Genomic DNA, 22130 nt, shown 5'->3' on the forward strand with positions numbered 1-22130 from the left:
TATTTATATATTGTTGGTATTGTCATAAACTTTAAACTTATGTTTCTTCCTATGTTATTGAATGTACATTGACTGTCGGGAAAGTTTGAGACTGATTATGTATCTTTACACAAGCTAAATAAGAACATAATTAAGAATATTGAGCTCTTGATTACCATTCATGTCTTAAATGCTGATTTTTAAATGGATTAAATCACTAGAATGGGAAAAGTGTTGCTATGAAAACCTATGTTGCACAGAGCACTTAATTTATTTATTTTTACTTCAATTGAGAAGTACAGTCTTGGTTGAATATTAATTTTCTAGATTAAAGCACTAAAACGCCTGATGGTTATGTGATGTTTGCTATAACCTTCTGCTAGGTTTCGATGTCTTCTGAGGTTAAAACAATTCGAAAAAAGAAAATTGAAATAGGTGCTTTTAACCTTACTGTTAAACAAACGATATCAACTTCATGCAGGGATCAGTATGCTGTTATGAGGTATTTTGCCTGTATTTAAAGAGCATTAAAATACATATACCATTTCTTTTCGTGTGTAATATTACAACTGACATGTTTATACATTGCTATCAAGTGTTGACTGTGATAAACCATGTTTTCTATACCAGGTGGGTGGAGCCCAGCCAGAACTGTGTCCTCTTGGTGATGACCACACCTTACAGCAGTACATGGACAGATGGACAGTCCTAGTGACCAGCCTTAGACAACAGCTTCTACACAACCAGTGAGGGAGAACAACTTTTACATAGACAGATTTCATATACAATGTACCTCCAATTGCTCTGAAACAATTACAGGCAGGTGTACTGTGGACAAGTTATAAACTGAGTGTTTGCCTCGTTAAGCTACTGATAGAGCTTGAAGAGGCCAAATATCAGTGCCCCACTGGATGAGCAGATAATTTTTGGATCAAATAATTCGCATACGCAAACAACAAAGTAAACAGCTTAAATAGTGCTTTGATAAAATGTCTATATAAAATCACGTAAAATGTAGAAATAAGTGACTGATGAAAGTTAAGGACCTTTACCATAATTATACAACTGATCCTAGCAGATTTAACAATATTTTAATTTACAAGTTGACTGTAATTTCTTTGATTTTCTTTTCTTCTCAATTCTATAACCCACATGAACAACATTTTGTTTTCTTCTCCGTCATCAGTTTTATCTTTTCATCTACAGAGTCATTCAGTACTTTCTCTCCATGATTAAGATCCTCTTGAGCAAACAACCACACGGTACATTTCTTACATCCTTAAGCTTGCACAGTTCGCCTTGTTCTTGTCAGCTTCATTAACATACTTGCAGTTGTGCCATTGTTTTGCAAATACTGAAAATGAATCATTTGAGTCTGTCGTATGAAGGTTATAAATCTCTTAGATAAATGCAACTTTCTCATCAATGAATATATACATGTTTATATGCCTCATTGTCCCAAAATATGCCTCTAAGAAAACAGAAAACACCTGATGTCCATGCAGTTTTGTAAAGACATTGATGCTCCCAATATATGCATTCGTAACATGCTTGCCCTGCGTGTACAAAAGAATAGTTAGGTTTGTTTAAAGGTTGACTATTTTGTAAAAGAACAAATCTTCTTTTGTTAATCAATGTCAGTTTGATTTTATCAATAATTTAGGTAAATAATCCTATTATTTCCATTTTTTTCAAGTTTTTTGTTTTACTTCATGGATAAGGTTATTAAAGAGCGTCATTGTAAGCTGAAACTTATTAATACACAACATGCAAATTGAGAATGTATTATAAAGTCCGGCTGTGTAAACAAACACACAAGGCCACTATGGTTAGTTGCGTCAAGAGATCTTTGCCCCCCCCCCCCCCCCCTCCCCCTTGCTCTGCAAGTCGTATTTCGCTGGGATTTTGATGTTTTCCCGCAGCCAACATGTTGGCTTTGTGTTTAATTTAATGCAATACCAGGCTTAGTTTTCATGTGGACATCTTTATTTTTTACTATAAACATGCTTTTTCATTGCAATTGCTGTTTGGGACATTTAAGTAAAAACAGCAACCGTCTACCTGACTGCAAAATTCATCTCTTCCAAATGATTTCATAGCCTTCCAGGTGGGTGTGCATTGATTGATTGATTGACTGACTGACTGATTAAGTGTGAGTTTGTGTAAGTGAATTAGTTTAGGGCCAAAGCTATGAGCAACTTCACATATTCTCCGTTTCATTCGGCATATCAGACCATCATCAGACATTCTGCCATGAATTTAAGGCCATTTCATATTTTCCTCTGTTACTTTGATGATGTTTGATTAAATTATCTCTGCCATGTTACTGAGTAACACATTAAATATGGGCCTAAATCATCATTTATACTCTTACCAGATTTGTTTTCTTTCAAATATTTGCCTGCCTCAAGTTTATGCATTGTGCAGTAATTAACAGCTTTCTGATACATTTTGACTTTAAGAACATTATGAGGCTACTGTCAAGTAACTTGATGCCTTGGGTGTGCACTGGGTAACAAAGGCTGCCCAGTAATAAATGTTTCTTTCTTCTGAACAGACATTACTAGTAAATTTCTCAGTTGCAGAGTCTTTGATGCCAGAACCAACACAGCTCATGATGACAGATATACATGTTTCAGCATTGTTGACAGTACTGCTGTATTGGATGCCTTACAATTTTAGTGTGGAAATGTCATCTGATACACTCATAACTGCCTGTTTACCAAGGCGTATTTCCAGCATAGTTTCCATAAGTGCATTGTCATTCTCTGTCATTTTCAGGTACTCAATGTTGTGTTTGGGTAGAAATGCGAGTGGTACCACCAGTCACCTAATCAAACTTTCCCCTCACAGACAAAACGCTCAAGCGGACAGTGCCTGCAGTTTACGGCAAAGCTCTCAATTGTAGCCCTACAACCTTCAGGTAAGTAAAAAATCTGGGATACCAGCCATCTATGCACTCGCTATAAGTCCATACTTGTTTTGAGCAAAATTTACAGTTTCGGCATCAAAATTTAAGTTAGATGCCAGACCCAACCTTGTCACCTTTAGAATACTTAAATTCAGATGTTCTAAAATCAACTTACTTGTACACTACTTATGATGGATAAGAACTTTCTCAAATTGAGTATAAATGTGGTTTCCCAGATTTACACCCTCCTCTTGCAGATACTGCCGATGACGTAGATCTAGTGCACCGGGCCAGTTTTCTAGCCATGTGGAATTCACATCTCCAGCCGAACTAGAGCCAGGATTAATATCAGACTCCTTTACAGTAAGTTGAATTTCTGCCTATTTGTTTTCAACACTGCCAGAAGTCCAGCGTTTTAGCTTTCCTTTCATCATTTTTACACAAAGTATCCAGAAATTCTCAATGAAATTATAACTAAAAATAATGACAGCATTGGAGACCAAATACTAATTGATGTTCCATTATGTTTAGAAAGCACTTTTAGTGCTTTAAAATCAGATAAGTAAACAGGATTTTCATTGATTTTGTTAGAGACCTTGTGGACCTTTCATTCTTTACTGGGGGTAAGGGCAGATTAAATGTGTATGAGGGTGGGGGTGTAGGGATATGAAAGTAAATACTGTCATTTAAGGATTTGGGGTTTTTTTTAATCACCATTTTGTAGGTATTGATTGTATATCTATGATTTATGCTAAAATAAATCAAATTTGATAACTTTTACATTTTTGATCATTATTCAAATATGGAAATGCATGATTTATATTTGAAATTTAAAGTTTTTCTATCATAAAGCTCAAAAATACACATTTTGAATGGAGTGAAGGGACTAAATCATGGAGAAGGAACAAGTATAACACAAACACTGTATCATATATTTTTTTTATTTCATGTAAATCTATTAATCATATTTGAAGAAACATCAAATTTAGTCTGATCTCCATTTCTCAGAAAATCAGAAAATGTAGCTGTCAGAGGGCATATTCCATCAATAAGTATCATTGTCTTTTTCTCATTTTTTTTCATAGCAAAAGGAAAAAAAAATATATTTCTGTCTTAGATACACACTTAAAAGAGTTAGGAAAAGTAACAGTTTTAATGTACATAAATTAAATAAGTTAAGGTTTGCATATATATTCCATAAGGTGTCTGCCCACAACAAAATACTTCAGGGTGTTGAATCCCTTCATGAAGTTCTTTAAACATTGTTTCTCTCCACTTAGGTAGCATTTGATGTTGTATTTTCAAGTTTTCACATTATTTATATAATATTTGAAGACAATAATGTGGTTTTGAATGTTTTGCAGAACCTCCTTCTTGGGTGGATGGATTCAGAGATGACCCCAGAGATGCGGCCATGACTGTAGCACATGGACGTTATAGATATTGACTGTAAAGAAATGATGATAGCAGAAAAAAACGAAACTATTTTGATATGGTTTCTGGTGTAAAATCAACAGACAGTGTTCATAAGTGTTTGAAAGTTCATTAAGTGTTTGTGGGAAAATAGTGTTAAAGCTGAAATCTCTTCTGCAAATTCATAATTAAGTGGTGAACTGGATAAAATTTACATAAAACAAAGAAGAGAATCACATTGTGAGCCGACACCTTTTCATAGATGCCTCTGCCCTCTGCGCATGCGTTAAGTAACTAAGATTGACAGTTAAGGGTGCCGTTTTCTGAAGGCAGTTGCAGCGTATGTCATGAACCCGAATTTGAAAATAGATGTTTATCAGCTATCAAATTGTATTGACATCTATTCAGTGCACAATTTAAATATTTACATGACAATAATCAAATATCTCAGTTATGTTTCTTCCCGTGAAATGCTGTTTATAATTAACAACCAATTTAACTAATTTAGTACCAAAAATCTTTTGTTGATCATTATGAATACAAAAACTAAACAAGGTCGTCCCAGTTAAGTTCTGTACTATGCAAGCATACCTAGGTAATTCTAATAAACTAAATGTCAACAAACATTAATCAATTTTATTTGCTTTTATAAAATATTCAAAAAGACGCAACAATTTACCATTACCTGACACTCTTTCAATAAAACTAACGCCTGGGCGGTTTAACTTTCGCGCCAAAATACGACATGACTACATAAAGGGCAGAGCTAGTTGTTCAACTTAGTGCAAACACCAAATGAGTTAGCGCTTGCTCCATTTTCTGTAGATCGCCAAAATGAACTACCACTTATCTTTTAATATAATATATGAATTCACTTACCAAAAATGCATTTATAGATGAGTGGTAACACGAATCTTATCTAGTAATCAGTTATTATGTTACTTATTAAGTGGAATTCGTGAACCATATATAGTTACCTGTTTCACAGCTAAAAGAAGAGAACAGGTGGCAGTTCTGGACACTTCAAGCTAATTTTTAGTCTTATGATAATTATCTTAACCAAAAATGTTTATGGGAATATTAACTTAATTTAAGTGGTTAACACGAAACAATTTGCGAATGTTAACATGTTATCTTACGCCAGTTATATGCCACCATAGATAATGAAATAATTTTTTATTTAAACAAGAATTATCACCAGGAATGTAACGAATGCTATTAGTATTTGTTTTTGAGCCTATATATAGAAACCTAGAATAGAAATCATAGTATGACAAAAACTGATTTATAATGTAAAAGAGAATGATGAAGTAAAATAACTAGCACCCCCCCCACTTTTAGCTGATTAAAAAAGATACTAGTGTGCTTTTGGTTGTTAAAGTTGATATCCCAGTTTGCTTCAAATTTAAAGTCAGAAGAACCCTCAAAAGAGCTTCTAAAAAGCCAGTTTTTCTTCTACGGCAGTGTGCTTTTGACCCCAAAAGTGCCCCAAGAACCCATGGCCGAAATGGTTTCAGCCCTCCAGCTGCCAGGTCAATCACATCCTTGAAGTAACCAGTTATTGATCGGAGGCGGATATTTAGCTCAAGTTCACCACGACCGTCAAATATGTTTAACTCACTGACATCAAAATGGACAGGGCGAAAATACTGGTCATGGCCAACCTGCCTTACCAAGTTCGAGGTCCCTTCGCCCCAGCGTTCTTAAACTCTTGATTGAAAATAGATTTGTAGCTCAAGGTCACCACGAACTTTGAGCCACTGACCTCAAAATCGACAACTTTAAACGTTATCAGGATGTGGTATTTCGAAATCCTTCATGGGTTTACAAGAGTTGTTACAAGCCGGAACGAACTGTAGACAACGGACCGGATAAGGTGGTGACCTTTCAGAGAGCATAGTTATATACGCTTACATTATAACCTTTGCAATGGGACATGAATGGAAGCCGATTTACAGACGGCGTTGTTTGAGTATTGTCCCTTTTAACATTCATGCTGAATGCATGTCTACATACTCAAGATCTGATATAAACGCTATTGTTCATTGACTCCAAACAAAATGACTTTTAAAGCCTCAATTATACTCTACTATTATGTGTTAAATGGTCTTGTAATAAAACACGGTAATGAAATTGTTTGACAAAATGATCATTTGTTTTCGCATGCACTAGTTTGAACTAACCCTTGCTACCGATGTTGAGTGTAAATTTGTTTCTTTAAAGTGCTTTATGATCTTATTAACTTCCCTATTTATTGCTACTTCAACATTGACAGTTCATACACATGATTTTATTAGATTTGTATTGCATTAAGAGGCTTACAGTAAACTTCCTGTTTGCTTTCATTTGTAATAAACAAAATCCAATGATTCAACTTAGTTACATATATATATATATTGGCACCATGGTCGTAGCTGATAATTTCATGATTTAATGATCGGTTTAATGCCTTAGGAAGAGTTTCAGTCAATAGTACAATTAAGATATAATATATATACGTGTTTATCTAACTATACTTTTCATATGAATATATAGTTAATTGCGTGTTTTTTAACAGAGATATTCATCATGTTTATAACCAGGATTGTTTTGAACAAACCACCATAACATTATATGGAACAACAAGGCAGTAAGATTGCTATATATTTTCTTAAGAATGATTGGTTTCATGAATTGATAGAATGCAATTATAAGTGGAAGTACAATGCATGGTCATGTTTCACATGGCACATTCCAATTGCTTGTGTATGTTAATTTAATGTTGTCCGGTTAGCGCAGTGGTTAGCGCACTCGCTTCTCACCTAGGCGACCCGGGTTCGATTCCCGGCTTGGGCGCATGTGAGTTTGGTCAGTGGTCACCAAGTTGGACAAGTGGGTTTCCTCTGGGTACTCTGGTTTCCCCCACAACACAAGACCACACTCTCACGTAAAATCGTGCCAACGAGAGTGATTAATATAATTGGTAATAACTTGTTTCACAATCGTTGTAAAATAAATATGTTTAAACTAATGTCTGCATTTTGTTGTGAATTAGCTTACGGATATTTTTTATTTATTTGTATGATTTGGATGTATATGTTTTGAATCAAATTAGGATCCAATTATGTTCAATGTTACATATTTAAATAAAATTAGAAATACTTCGAATTATATTTCACTAGTATCCCCATAAATGACGAATAAATATAGGATGTTTTCCTACCATTTTTATGAAAGGTGTATAAGTATCTTCCGAGTTTCCGCAAAACACCCTGCGCGAGGGTCGGGATGAACCTATCTTATACGAGCGGCTATGGTAGATGCTTTTTCTCCCACCTCAGTTAAACAAAATGAAGTAAAAATGTATTTTATACTGGAACTCTTTTTTGCTTAGTGAAAATAAATGCGTATGGATATGCGATAGCACGTGGTTGTCATGGATATACGCGCAGTGATCCAGTTAATGTTAATAGTCAAATCGGTCTTTTTAAATAGTTCTAAGGAGAATGAAGCATTATTTCTTGAATGGTGCGTGAAAACTGTTTTATGGTGACATTTGAAGCGAGAAATAATTAATAAGCGTTCTAAATATTACCATAAGACAAGATTTCCTTGATGCTACTGACGACAGTCTTCAACAAGGGAGGTAATTACAATGTGGTAAAAGGAGTTTCATGCGGGCATTTTATCTTCGCCCGTGGGCAAGATAAGAATATCTAGCATGGTTAAATTATTGGATCTACTTATCTGAGGTGGGAGAAAGGTTCATTCCGACCCGTGCGTAGGGTGTTTTGCGGAAACGAGGTTTACCCTGCGCGAGGGTCGGGATGAACCTTTCTTACACGAGCGGCTATGGTAGATGCTTTTTCTCCCACCCCAGTTAAACAAAATTTAGTTAAACTGTATTTTTTTGCTGGAACTCTTGTGCTTAGTGAAAATAATTGCGTACGTATATGCAATAATTCGTGGTTGTCATGGATATTCGCGCAGTGATTCAGAGTGTGTTAATGGTCTGATCGGTCTTTAAATAGTTCTAAGAAGAGTGAAGCATTATTTCTTAAAAGGTGCGTTTAAACTGTTTTCTGGTGACATTTGAAGCGAGAAATAATAAACTAGCGTTCTAAATATTGCCACAAGACAAGGTTTCCATGATGCGCTACAGACGACAGTCTTCAACAAGGGAGGTAAAATGGATCTACTTATCTGAGGTGGGAGAAAAGCTTTTCTGGTTCCAACTAGTTAAATCAAATTGGTGGAGGTTTTCCATACTTGCATTTGAAAGTACTCCGTCGTTTATATGTGTAAGTAGGGATTCAATCTCGTATGACTCGTATTAAAAATGTTACATCATATCATATGATAAAAAATAAACTTTTGTCTTATATTGTTTCCTGTTACTTTAGGGTAATACTTGCCCACCTACCCCTATTAAAATACTAAGAGATACAGGAGCTTTTTAAACTCGTATTTTAGCAGATGTTCTGCCATTTTCTAAGAAGATTTCTGCCTGAACAAGTGTCTCTTTCTGTATTTTCATGCTAAGGTAACAAACCCATTTCTAAGACAAACTAGACACCATCTGGTATTTATCTACCAAGGTTAACTGATTGTTCTCCTTAAGGTCAAATGTACAAGGTTATAAAACGCTATCAAGTTCACAGCCTATACAAGAACACCAGCATGATCCTGAGATTACAACCTTGTCAAAAAGGAATATAGAACTGCACAGGTCCCAGTCTGTTGCTAAGAAAAAAATGAGAGTGGTCCCAAATTCATATCGTCCAGAAATACTTAGCTTAGTCCATGAAAAAACGTGCCAGGTCATTAAGGTGTAAATAAGACCCATCAAAAATAACTTAACTTTTTCATTCCATTCTTGTCAAAAAGAAGGGAAAACCTAACAGAAAAATATTAATTATTAGTGAACCCTATGCTTAAAAGCATATTTTCGGTCGAAAAAGGAATGCCAACACAGTGTTTGTGTAATAGTCTAATCGTGAAACTAGAATATACAAATATTCGTGTAAAGAAGGTAAATCAAAAGCGTTTGTGTTTTGATATTATTTTTGGAATCATGACTTTATAATGTTTGTTTACTAAATATTTAGAAAGCTTGTACATTTTTGGCATGCACATCTTACCTATCGACCTAAGTGACGAAAACAACAAGAACTAGTCCAAAGAGTGAACTTGCAAAAAAATCTGTCGACCTAATTGAATGTTTTGAACATTAACATTCAAACATTTTATGTTTACTTTAGTTGTGTCTTATTCGTCGTATTCAATTATTTGGAAAACAAATGTATACCTGCTGCTTTAAAGGACATATACGTTATATTCCAGATTTGATTCCTGTACTTAGTTTAAACATATTTTACACATGACAATACACTGAAATAAGATAAAGCATACACATAGCATCGAAAGGATTGCTTCCTGCATGCTTTCTCTATACTTTATTTAGAATAACCAATGTTACATTTTCCCATTTCAAACTATGTCTTCTTGACTGAACCATTTTTCCTATCATGAGTTCACGACTTAAATGTCGCCATTGATGTATCTTAAAGAGAAATAGATACACAGTTCTCAATAGTGACTGAGGCTTAAAAGTAAATCAGGCTATGAATATGCCAAATAATGATAAAACTATTTATAATTATTTTCCTACTTTTACGTTAAACCTTTTATTTCCTTTATATATTATTTCATACATTTCCTTTCGTCTCAGAACGATAATGTAGTGCATGTTCGGTCTTTTTACTCTCAATTAAAGTTGCATTGTTTAATCTCAACATTTAGGCCACAGGCCTACCCACATTAGTATCGCAAATCGAGGTCAGATATCGGCAGTTCTACTTTTTGACATGAGATGGCATGTTAGGAACTGCTGAATATATACAAATTATTGTCGTATGAAGTCATTCATTTCATTTTTGTAGCAAAACTAATTTCATTGTTAAATGCAATACAAGTAAGTTCCTGCAACCAAAGTTATCGGTTTATTAAAAAGAATGTTTGGTCCCATGTATTTCAATTGATCTTTTTATGAATCTAAGCGCTCTAGCGAACACATGTAAGCGACATATCGTTTAAGCGTGGCCTTACATATAAATACATATCAAGTTTTTCGCGTGATCATTACACTCAACCTTAAATTTGTATTCAGTTTTAAACTTCCTTAAAGGAATACAACTTTGTATTAGGTTGTTTATTTGATGTGTGGAAAGAAACCGGCATGTGGTTTTAAAATGGAGCTCTTCATTTCCTTTGGAATAATTGTTTTTTGTGGACAAGGTATTTAATTAAATAAGAAGCTAGAACTGTGTTTGATAAATTACGTAAAGAATAGGTATTACCGATACCCTCAAGTGACATTGACGATGATTACTTTAGACTACTATGGGGTCTTATCTACAATATTTCACATAAACATTTATATTGTTCAGCACAATATATGTAGGAAGAACTTAACTGTATTGAACACCCTTTATATATATTTTGTTAAAAAATATGACAAATTATTTCGCATACAATCTTTAATAACAACTATTTTAAGAAATTGAAAGGTATTAGATTTGTTTAACTATATTGTTTGCAACTTGTTTAGTAGATAAGCAAATCTGTTTTTTTCTTCTCTTTTTCCTGCAGCCAATTGTATAAACAATGATAAATAATTACCTCGGTAAGTAAAACCACCGGTAAATTCCGTGGTAAAATTACCATGGCGGTAAATGCGTTTGTATAAAAGTAATTACCATGGCGGTAAATTTACAAGGTTAGGGTGAAAGTTTACCCAGGTAAATTTTACCAAACTGTCCCATAATGCAATAGAGTGACGTTATTTTCCCGCACAGCTGTCAGATTGGAGGTATCTTTTTTATAACAAATGAACTTCCACATTTCATTTTTATAAAATTCTTTGTATTATTTTTAAAAGGCAGATTTAATGACAAACTTTATTAAATCGGTCCAACAAGTTACATGGTAAATATTCAACAAAATAGTACAAAATATTTATAAGCTACTTCTATTTCTGATCAATAAAACACATGCAACACTTCAAGGGGTAGGTTTATTCTGAATTCAGGGGTGTTACTCTTTACTTCATACAAAACGGTCAACGAATACCGCAGGAAAAGGGTAATATTCTTGCAATGCTATGCAAGTAATGATGTCACAATACATCTGAATAATTTAATAACAAAAATAAACTGACAGAAAAAATACTTGCTTAAACAAAATACAAAAAATCTCTTTGAATAAAATTTAATGGCATCGTCCGTTTTTTTCACGCTGACACTTAGGGAATTTAAAGTCAGTTTCAACTTGTCATAGAAATGATGCACTGAGTTTCATAGAATTGATTCTCATTAATTTGATCATTTTTTTATATCTTTAATCTAACGCGTACCATTGTTTCAGTATTTCATGTATTTGTTAATTAAAGATGGTAGTCCATTTTTATATTTTAAACTGAATTATTGCTGCAATTAGAAATATATGTAGGCAAAAACCACTGATTCTTTTAGTTTCAATACAGACATATTATAAGTGTACTTGATCTGTTCTATATCTCCTATGTGAAATGCCATTTCTTGAAGAATTCCACTTATTAGATGCTGCATCCAACCATTTTGCAAATTCATCAGATTTTTAAACTACATGAGACATTTGTATAATATATCAGTTATGATTATTAATAATGACTAAATGATCTTGAATCTTTTTCTTTTATCTTATTTGTAACTTATATATAAATGCTTGTACAACTATTTTTGTACCCCTAGGCTTGCAGTAACCTCAATTACTAAAATTTCAATCATGTATAATTTACTTAATGAAATTAATTTTAGTTTGTCATTTAATGTCAGCATTCTTTCTGTTTAAAATAGAATGAAACATGATCTCTTCAGTTATTGTAAATACTATTTAATAATATGTGTTTACTATTTTTAAATTAAGCTGTCCCATTGTCAATGTCAAATTTAAGTGTTAGGAGTACTTACTCATATAGTCACCATATTTATTTTTTACAGGAGCATAAAGTCAATATTCATGGAGTGTAACTTTTATTTTCTATTTTCATTAAACTATAAATGGTCTTAAATTCAAAATCAAAGTCAATTCTTAAGTAGATACCAATAACCAGAATCAGCAATACTAAACAGCATATAATACACTAGCGGCTCCAGGAAGTTCATTTAGTGATGTTTTCTTGACGTCACATTTGTCATATAACCTTGAACTTCCACTGATAGCAATCTAAAGAAAAGTGAAAATATTTTATAATCATTAAAATTATATGTTGTCTGTGTAAATCAGCATATTTTAAATGGCCGATTAATTGGGCGCGGATATTAAAATAAGGGGTGGGGGGGGGGGGGGTGACGGCGCTCCCTAAGGGCCAATGTTTTTTATAAATTTGAAAGGTAAGTTAACAAAAGCGTCGGTAAGAGATGATGGCTTTCACAATAAACATTTTGCTTTCACTCAAATGACATTATACTACTTTGTTTACTGATAATTTACAGAAAACCCCCCCACCTTATTATTACCTCACAGCTATTGGTGTCTTTAATCTGGTGCTTGTGATATGTTCTAACATCACACTGGCTCTGCTGGCTTTCGCTGATGAAAAACCTAAAATGATTATTTATATTCATTTTCACAATTATGAAATGGTTGTGTACAATTGAACATAAACGTGACATGTTTATCACAGAACTGTATATGTAGCAATATATATAAATTTTAACGAGCACAAAAAGTCATACTTGGGTATGTTGTCATACAACAGCTGTTGTTTCTTATCAAATATACAGTATACTTTTATACTTTTAGGCACTGTACAGTATCTGGTTAACAATCACCCCATCGGGTGCCTCTATACAGTATAAAACAAATCTGTAGAAATAGACTAGTTTTCAAGTTTCAAGTTTTAATTGTAATAAACCAGAAGGTCGTAGACCCATGAGGCATAAGGTGCACAATGGTAACAAATACAAATAATATGTACTTGTGCGGTAACATATTAACTAATAAATTTTATGACAATGGCTATAATGCAAGACTGTTACAAAATGTCTATTTGACATTATGTGAAAACCTTTGTAAACAAATTCACTCAACTTCTCCAATGTTCCTTCATTTTTCATACAATGGACAATCTATAACAAAATGGTATTCATCTTCTAAAATATTACATTCGATACATTTTTTTCTCATGTACGGGTATTGATACAGGTCTAGTCCATCTTCCAGTCTCTATACATAGTCTATGTGAGGAAACTCGTAATTTTGGTAAAGCTTTTCTAAATTTACTAATATTTATTTCATCTAAGTACAGCTGAGGCTTAAAACAAGTTATATGTCTATAAAAATTAGCCCTGGTAGAATCCTTTAATCTTCCATTCCATCCCTGAATAAATTGATCTTTTAAGCGTTGTCGTACATTTGCGAGAAATATGTTATCATTGCAAACATCTTGGAAAAGCCAAACTTCATAAAAACCAAGAGAACACAATACGACGTCATAGCTGTCATTTATTGTTCAATGTTTACAGGCGGTCAAAATTGATCGTAAATATTTATGTACAAAATACTCAAAATATGTCCGAAGTGGGATACATTTCTACACAGTAAGGTCGAGACCTGCAATCAAGTGTTGGTCTCGAACCACTGCAATGAATTTTGAAAGATGTTGGAATTATTTTAACGCGAAACAAGGTAAATACATGCTAAAACTGCAGATTTCTTGTGTCACTGTTTTTGTAAATGAAATTTGTTCCTTCGAATATTTTTAAAGCATAAATTTGTTCACACAGTGGTTATTGGCGATTTCTTACCTCTGTATTCCTGTCTTATATTGATATGGGTGTAATGGAACAGTCTTCTTTTCACGAAGTTTCAATTTGTCCTTAAAATCGACAAAATGAGTTGTAAATCGAGCGTTCCACCTGAACGAATTTTCGAGTTAATGTCTGAAAATTGGTATACGAATAGAAGAGCATATGATTAGTTAGGGACTGTTTTTACTTTTTCAATATTCGGAACAGTTTTGAAACTACAACTCTTCAAAATATACCACTGACGTCAATTTTGAGACCTCTGTCATATTTTTTTTTGCGTTCCAGCTACAATAAGCGATATTTTCAGCAGTTCTTCCTTTACCGCTATGAAATTTCAACCTCAAGTGCGTCTTGTGAAAACGTTCATGCACATATATTTTTTTTTCTCTTGTTTTACGTTTTTAGCTCGACTATTCAAAGAATATGGAGAGCTATACTACTCACACATAGGTTAATATCTCAGCAACTACTTGAGTTATTGCATTGAGACTTGATACAATGGTACTCAACCATCCAACCTACTTAATTAATCAAGTTAGATAACTCTTCTTTGCATTTGATGCCAATAATAGGCCTTTATTATTTGACTTAGAAATGCTGGTTAAGGTTTTGCGTGCAAGCACACATAGGTTAATATCTCAGCAACTACTTGAGGTATTGCATTGAGACTTGAATCATTGGTACTCAACCATCCAACCTACTTAATTAACCAAGTTAGATAACTCCAGTTTGCATTTAATTCAAATAATAGGCATTTATACTTCGACTTAGAAATTCTGGTTAAGGTTTTGCGTGCAAGCACACATAGGTTAATATCTCTGCAACTACCTGTGGTATTGCATTGAGACTTTATACAATGGTACTCAACCATCCAACCTAATTAATCAACCAAGTTAGATAATCTACTTTGCATTTAATGCAAATAATTGCCCTTTATTATTCGACTTAGAAATTCTTGTTAAGGTTTTGTGTGCAAGCACACATTATTTTAATATCAAAGCAACTACTTGATGTATTGCATTGAGACTCGATACAATGGTACTCAACCATCCAACCTACTTAATTAACCATGTAAGATAACTCTAGTTTCATTTAATGCAAATAATTGCCCTTTATTATTCGACATAGAAACTCTGGTTAAGGTTTTGCGTGTAAGCACACATAGGGTAATTTCTAAGCAACTACTCGATGCATTGAATTGAGACTTTATATAATGGTATTCAACCACATAACGTAATTGAATAACCAAGATTTATAACTGTATTTTGCAAATAATTGCCCTTTATTATTAGACTTAAAAAATCTGGTTGAAATTTTCCATGTAACCACATTTATGTTACTATCTCAGCACATCATGAATTGCATTGAAATCTAATCTAACAGTGATCCATGCATGTTTGGCCAAAACTTTTCAATCCTTACACTGAAAAGCGGCGGAATAGTCGAGCGCGCTGTCTCTGTGACAGCTCTTGTTTTTATTTCAAATTCGTCTAATACGTCATTTTTTTGCGGGAAAAACGGCGTCGTTTTTCGTTGAAAAGAGTGAACCTTTTTTAATTCTTGAAAAAACTGCTCGTTTAATTTTTGATTTTTTTAAATACATGTATTCAATGTTTTATTACAAATCGCCTAATATCAAGAAAAGGGTACCTTACCGACTTCGTTTTTGCGCAGTATCAAATAATCTAACCCCTATACCTGTTTCTTTTTCAATACGTATTGTATTAAAACGTTTAGCATGACCAAGAACGCACACTGTCATGAATATTCCCCGTAACTGAAAAACGAGCAGAACTGTTGAAAACATTCCAGAACCCTTTATGCTTTCAGTATCCAGCATAACGTTGTCGGGGAATGGTACATCTGGAGGTTTCACAGTTCAAGAGAACGAATCCCTGCAGTTGACGTGTTCTACGTCTACCGATGTACAGTATGTATCATATAGAAGAAGACTAATGGGATTAGCTTCTAAGACAATCACCTCAGTAGGGTACGGACCATCAGGCTGTGGCACGGACCCCACACCGCCGTCCTACTTCAGCTGTTCCTGTGTAAGTAAAAAGCAGTACGTCTGTGTCATCCGGAACGTCACCAGAGACATGAATGGACACGTGTTGTTATGTTTACTTCCAGGAGGAGATCTAAATGACGTCAGTGGGGATCAAACACTCGTCGTATCAAGTATGTAATATCTACCTATAAAGTGTCTAATGTGAGTATGACAAGCATGTTTAATCGTCAAAACAAGTATGCATTATCTTCGAAACAAATATGAATGTATGTATTAGGTATTGTTATCTTTAAAAGTATCACGTATATGTTATTTTCGTAACATAAATATATTATAGTCGTTACAAGTATGCATTATCTTTGTTACAAGTATGTAGTATTTTGCGTATCAAGAATGAATTATCGTTGAAAAATTACAGAGTATCGTCGTGACTAGAATTCATTATTGTCGTTACAAGTATGCAGTATCGTTGTAACAATAATGTATTATCGTTGTACAAATTATATAGTATCGTCGTGTCTAGAATCTATATCCTTCGTTACATGTATGTAGTATGTTTTCTCACCATAACAAGTTTTTAGTATCGTTGTTAAAAGAATGTTTTATCGTCGTTACAAGAATATATTATCTCCGTTACAAGTTTGTATTATCGTCGAAACAAGAATGTACTACCGTCGTTTTTAAGTATCTTTTATAACCGTGGCTTGTATAAATCATCGTAGTTACATGTATGTATTATCCTCCTTACAGGTATATATTATCGTCGAAGCAAGTTTGTAGTAACATCATAAAAAGTAAATAGTATCGTCATAAAATGCATGCAGTATCGCTCTTACAGCTATGTAGTATCGGCGAAATAAGTTTGTAATAATTTTACGTCGAAAAAAGTAAATAGTATCGTCGTATAATTTATGCAGTATCGCTTGAACAAGTATGTTGTATCACTGTAACAAGTACATAGTATCGCTGTAACAAGTATGTAATAACGTCGTAAAATGTATAAAGTAACGTCATAAAATGTATGCAGTATCGCTCTAACAAGTATGTAGTGAGGTCGTAAAAATTATACAGTATCGTCATAAAATGTATGCAGTATCGCTGTAACAAGTATGTAGTATCGCTGTAACAAGTATGTAGTATCGCTATAACAAATATGTAGTATCGGTGTAACACGTATGTAGTATCGCTCTTACAAGTATGTAGTTTCGACGTTATAAGTTTGTAATAACGTCGTAAAAAGTATATAGTATCGTCGTATAATGTACGCAGTATCGCTGTAACAAGTATGTAGTATCGTCGTATAATGTATCCAGTATCGCTGTAACAAGTATATAGTATCGTCGTATAATGTATGAAATATCGCTGTAACAAGTATGTAGTATCGCTGTCACAAGTATGTAGTATCGTCGTATAATGTATGCAGTATCGCTGTAACAAGTATATAGTTTCGTCGTATAATGAATGCAGTATCACTGTAACAAGTATGTAGTATCGCTGTAACAAGTATATAGTATCGTCGTAACATGTATGCAGTATCGCTGTAACAAGTATATAGTATCGTCGTATAATGTATGCAGTATCGCTGTAACAAGTATGTAGTATCGCTGTAACAAGTATGTAGTATCGCTCTAGCAAGTATGTAGTATCGCTCTAGCAAGTATGTAGTATCGCTGTAACAAGTATGTAGTATCGCTGTAACAAGTATGTAGTATCGCTGTAACAAGTATGTAGTATCGCTCTAGCAAGTATGTAGCTGTAACAAGTATGTAGTATCGCTCTAGCAAGTATGTAGTATCGCTGTAACAAGTATTTAGTATCGCTGTAACAAGTATGTAGTATCGCTCTAGCAAGTATGTAGCTGTAACAAGTATGTAGTATCGCTCTAGCAAGTATGTAGTATCGCTGTAACAAGTATGTAGTATCGCTGTAACAAGTATGTAGTATCGCTCTTACAAGTATGTAGTATCGCTGTAACAAGTATGTAGTATCGCTGTAACAAGTATGTAGTATCGCTCTTACAAGTATTTAGTATCGCTGTAACAAGTATGTAACTGTAACAAGTATGTAGCTGTAACAAGTATGTAGTATCGCTGTAACAAGTATGTAGCTGTAACAAGTATGTAGCTGAAACAAGTATGTAGTATCGCTGTAACAAGTATGTAGCTGTAACAAGTATGTAGTATCGCTCTTACAAGTATGTAGTATCGCTCTTACAAGTATGTAGTATCGCTCTTACAAGTATTTAGTATCGCTGTAACAAGTATGTAACTGTAACAAGTATGTAGCTGTAACAAGTATGTAGTATCGCTGTAACAAGTATGTAGCTGTAACAAGTATGTAGCTGAAACAAGTATGTAGTATCGCTGTAACAAGTATGTAGCTGTAACAAGTATGTAGCTGTAACAAGTATGTAGCTGTCACAAGTATGTAGTATCGCTCTTACAAGTATGTAGTATCGCTCTTACAAGTATGTAGTATCGCTGTAACAAGTATGTAGTATCGCTGTAACAAGTATGTAGTATCGCTCTTACAAGTATGTAGTATCGCTGTAACAAGTATGTAACTGTAACAAGTATGTAGCTGTAACAAGTATGTAGTATCGCTGTAACAAGTATGTAGCTGTAACAAGTATGTAGTATCGCTGTAACAAGTATGTAACTGTAACAAGTATGTAGTATCGCTGTAACAAGTATGTAGTATCGCTGTAACAAGTATGTAGTATCGCTGTAACAAGTATGTAGCTGTAACAAGTATGTAATATCGCTGTAACAAGTATGTAGCTGTAACAAGTATGTAGTATCGCTGTAACAAGTATGTAACTGTAACAAGTATGTAGCTGTAACAAGTATGTAGTATCGCTGTAACAAGTATGTAGCTGTAACAAGTATGTAGTATCGCTCTTACAAGTATGTAGTATCGCTGTAACAAGTATGTAGTATCGCTGTAACAAGTATGTAGTATCGCTGTAACAAGTATGTAGTATCGCTGTAACAAGTATGTAGTATCGCTATTACAAGTATTTAGTATCGCTGTAACAAGTATGTAGTATCGCTGTAACAAGTATGTAGCTGTAACAAGTATGTAGTATCGCTCTAGCAAGTATGTAGTATCGCTCTAGCAAGTATGTAGTATCGCTGTAACAAGTATGTAGTATCGCTCTAGCAAGTATATAGTATCGACGTTATAAGTATGCAGTATCGCTCTAGCAAGTATATAGTATCGCTGTAACAAGTATGTAGTATCGCTCTTACAAGTATGTAGTATCGCTCTTACAAGTATGTAGTATCACTGTAACAAGTATGTAGTATCGCTGTAACAAGTATGTAGTATCGCTCTAGCAAGTATGTAGCTGTAACAAGTATGTAGTATCGCTCTAGCAAGTATGTAGTATCGCTGTAACAAGTATGTAGTATCGCTGTAACAAGTATGTAGTATCGCTCTTACAAGTATGTAGTATCGCTGTAACAAGTATGTAGTATCGCTGTAACAAGTATGTAGTATCGCTGTAACAAGTATTTAGTATCGCTGTAACAAGTATGTAGTATCGCTCTTACAAGTATTTAGTATCGCTGTAACAAGTATGTAGCTGTAACAAGTATGTAGCTGTAACAAGTATGTAGCTGTAACAAGTATGTAGTATCGCTGTAACAAGTATGTAGCTGTAACAAGTATGTAGTATCGCTGTAACAAGTATGTAGCTGTAACAAGTATGTAGCTGTAACAAGTATGTAGTATCGCTGTAACAAGTATGTAGCTGTAACAAGTATGTAGCTGTAACAAGTATGTAGCTGTAACAAGTATGTAGTATCGCTCTTACAAGTATGTAGTATCGCTGTAACAAGTATGTAGCTGTAACAAGTATGTAGCTGTAACAAGTATGTAGCTGTCACAAGTATGTAGTATCGCTGTAACAAGTATGTAGCTGTAACAAGTATGTAGCTGTAACAAGTATGTAGCTGTAACAAGTATGTAGCTGTCACAAGTATGTAGTATCGCTCTTACAAGTATGTAGTATCGCTGTAAAAATGCTAAAGTATCGTCGTAAAATGTATGCAGTATAGCTCTTACAAGTATACATTATCGCTGTAATAAGTATGTAGTATCGTCGTCGAAGCGTTCATATATTATCTTCGTACACGACATTGGCAACTTATCGCCTTAAGAAATATGTAGTATTGTCGTAAAATAAACGATTTGTCATTTATTCACTATTTTTCGATAAAACTAAGTATTGAGGAAAAAAGATTTAAATATATAAATCCGCATTTCACGATACAATGAACTTGATGAAGACTTGAAGTGTGCATTGAACGCCATTTTGTATGTGAAGCAAATAAGTCTGATTAATTCTTGTAAATGTGAGTTTAACTGAGATGCATGGATTTTATTTTTTAAATAAATATAAATCTAATTTACTCCACGCTCCTGACACATGTAAATATAAGCATTTTAACTTTATATGCACATATTTTTCTGTAAGAAGACATAATATGATTCAATAGATTGATCATTTGATGTTTAATATCATCATTTATAACGGTTAAGCATGGATTTACAACGTTTGTTTTTAATATCTAGCTGTTAGCATGTTTCATTTGATCACTTAAAATAATCGTTGATGTGATGTCGATGGGCGCTGCCATTTTTAGGTATTCTGAACGATCAGGGTCAGCTGCGTACATTTTAAGGATAGACTGAGCTTGGTGACATATACAGGTCTTACGTATCTTGTTAAAATGACTTATCAATCTCGAAAACAACTTGCTAACATATTTAACCGACTTACGTATTGTATATAAGGGTTTAATGATTGAATTGTGTGGTAAGTATTGTGCAGTTTGTCGACTTACCGAAATCACCCCCTCCCCTATCTTGCTGCCCTTCCCCCTCCCCCCCACGTGATCATCTCAGTCAACCAACCAAGCAACAACAAAGTCTTTATTAAGTGACTAGTAGCTTGATTTTAAAACGCGAATGAAAACTTTGGTCTTCAAAAACGATATCATCTTTTGCTGAGAGTTCAAGTTTTTTATATCATAGTTATAACAATCCATATGATTTGCCGCTCTTTATTCGTCATACATAAAAAGCATTTTACAAAACATGAGCAAGTCCCTTTAATTCCACGAAACTCCGCGGAAACTTGATAGGAATCTACGCTTTAATTTCTTTTGTTTAAACAAAACTATAATTGATTATGACGGCTGCAGTAAATTGCTGCTTTTGTTTTTCAGGCCAATTTCCGAGAAAATATTTGATAAACTTTAAAACATTAGGTTTTACATGAAATTAGCTCACCCAAATAAATGCAGTCGTTTTGCTCATCAAATATCAGAACGTCACTTTTGCTCAGGCCCCAAAAAAATTACCTGTGTTTCCGGTAACCCGACCGACCCTATTTTTTCTCGCCGACCCTTATCTTTTTTAGGCATATAAGTAAAAAAATAAATATATCGTCATTATTTTTGTTGTTTGTCTGTCTCTTTTTTCCGGAGATTAAACTTTTATTCCTGATTATGTATTACCGAGACGCTTTGTGAACAGGGAAACAAAATGGCGGAGATCGGCGATCCCTGTCCGATATCTTTAAATTGGCAAACGCATGTTTATGGTCCAAAGACGTGGTTGATCACAGGAGACACATTTGGCTGTCTTTATAATGAAAATATTTAGGATATAGTTCGTGGTGTTATTTATCCACGTCCAAAATAGAACTTACCTTTTTACAATAGGCTTTCCGTATTATGCAGGCTTCATACGATTAGGCTCTGAGTATTCATGCAGGCTTAATTGCGAGGTTCACATTTCATTAATCGTTACATTAATTTATCCGCAATTATCAATGTTAATTATTTCGCCTAATCTAAGTCCCATCAACTGAAATCCAAACAAAAACCTGCGAAAGTTATAACAAGACATATATAGGAATGTGTCGGCTGCGGATCAAACGGTACAATTTGTGACGTCAGAGCACGAGCGGTAATAA

At 34.0% G+C, this 22130-nt stretch overlaps 1 protein-coding gene and 1 long non-coding RNA gene across 3 annotated transcripts in view; both read left to right on the top strand.

Moving 5' to 3' along the window:
• Positions 1–327: 327 nt before the first annotated feature.
• On the top strand, positions 328–7446 carry LOC128235165 (uncharacterized). The gene is made up of 4 exons (XR_008261151.1): positions 328–725; positions 2761–2902; positions 3148–3253; positions 4255–7446. It is a non-coding gene; the product is annotated as an uncharacterized LOC128235165 (long non-coding RNA).
• Positions 7447–10440: 2994 nt separating this feature from the next.
• The window catches only part of LOC128235188 (hemicentin-1-like), a 52120-nt gene continuing 40430 nt past the window's right edge, over positions 10441–22130 (top strand). Inside the window, exons 1-2 of one of the 2 annotated variants that reach the window (XM_052949938.1) lie at positions 10441–10579; positions 15964–16314. In XM_052949938.1, coding sequence (XP_052805898.1) covers positions 10501–10579; positions 15964–16314 — 430 coding nt within the window. In that variant the 5' untranslated portion in view covers positions 10441–10500. The remainder of the gene's footprint in view (positions 10580–15963; positions 16315–22130) is intronic. The other variant, XM_052949939.1, reaches the window with a different exon arrangement.

This window comes from Mya arenaria, chromosome 5 (genome assembly GCF_026914265.1).
Source record: "Mya arenaria isolate MELC-2E11 chromosome 5, ASM2691426v1".
NCBI lineage: Eukaryota > Metazoa > Mollusca > Bivalvia > Myida > Myidae > Mya > Mya arenaria.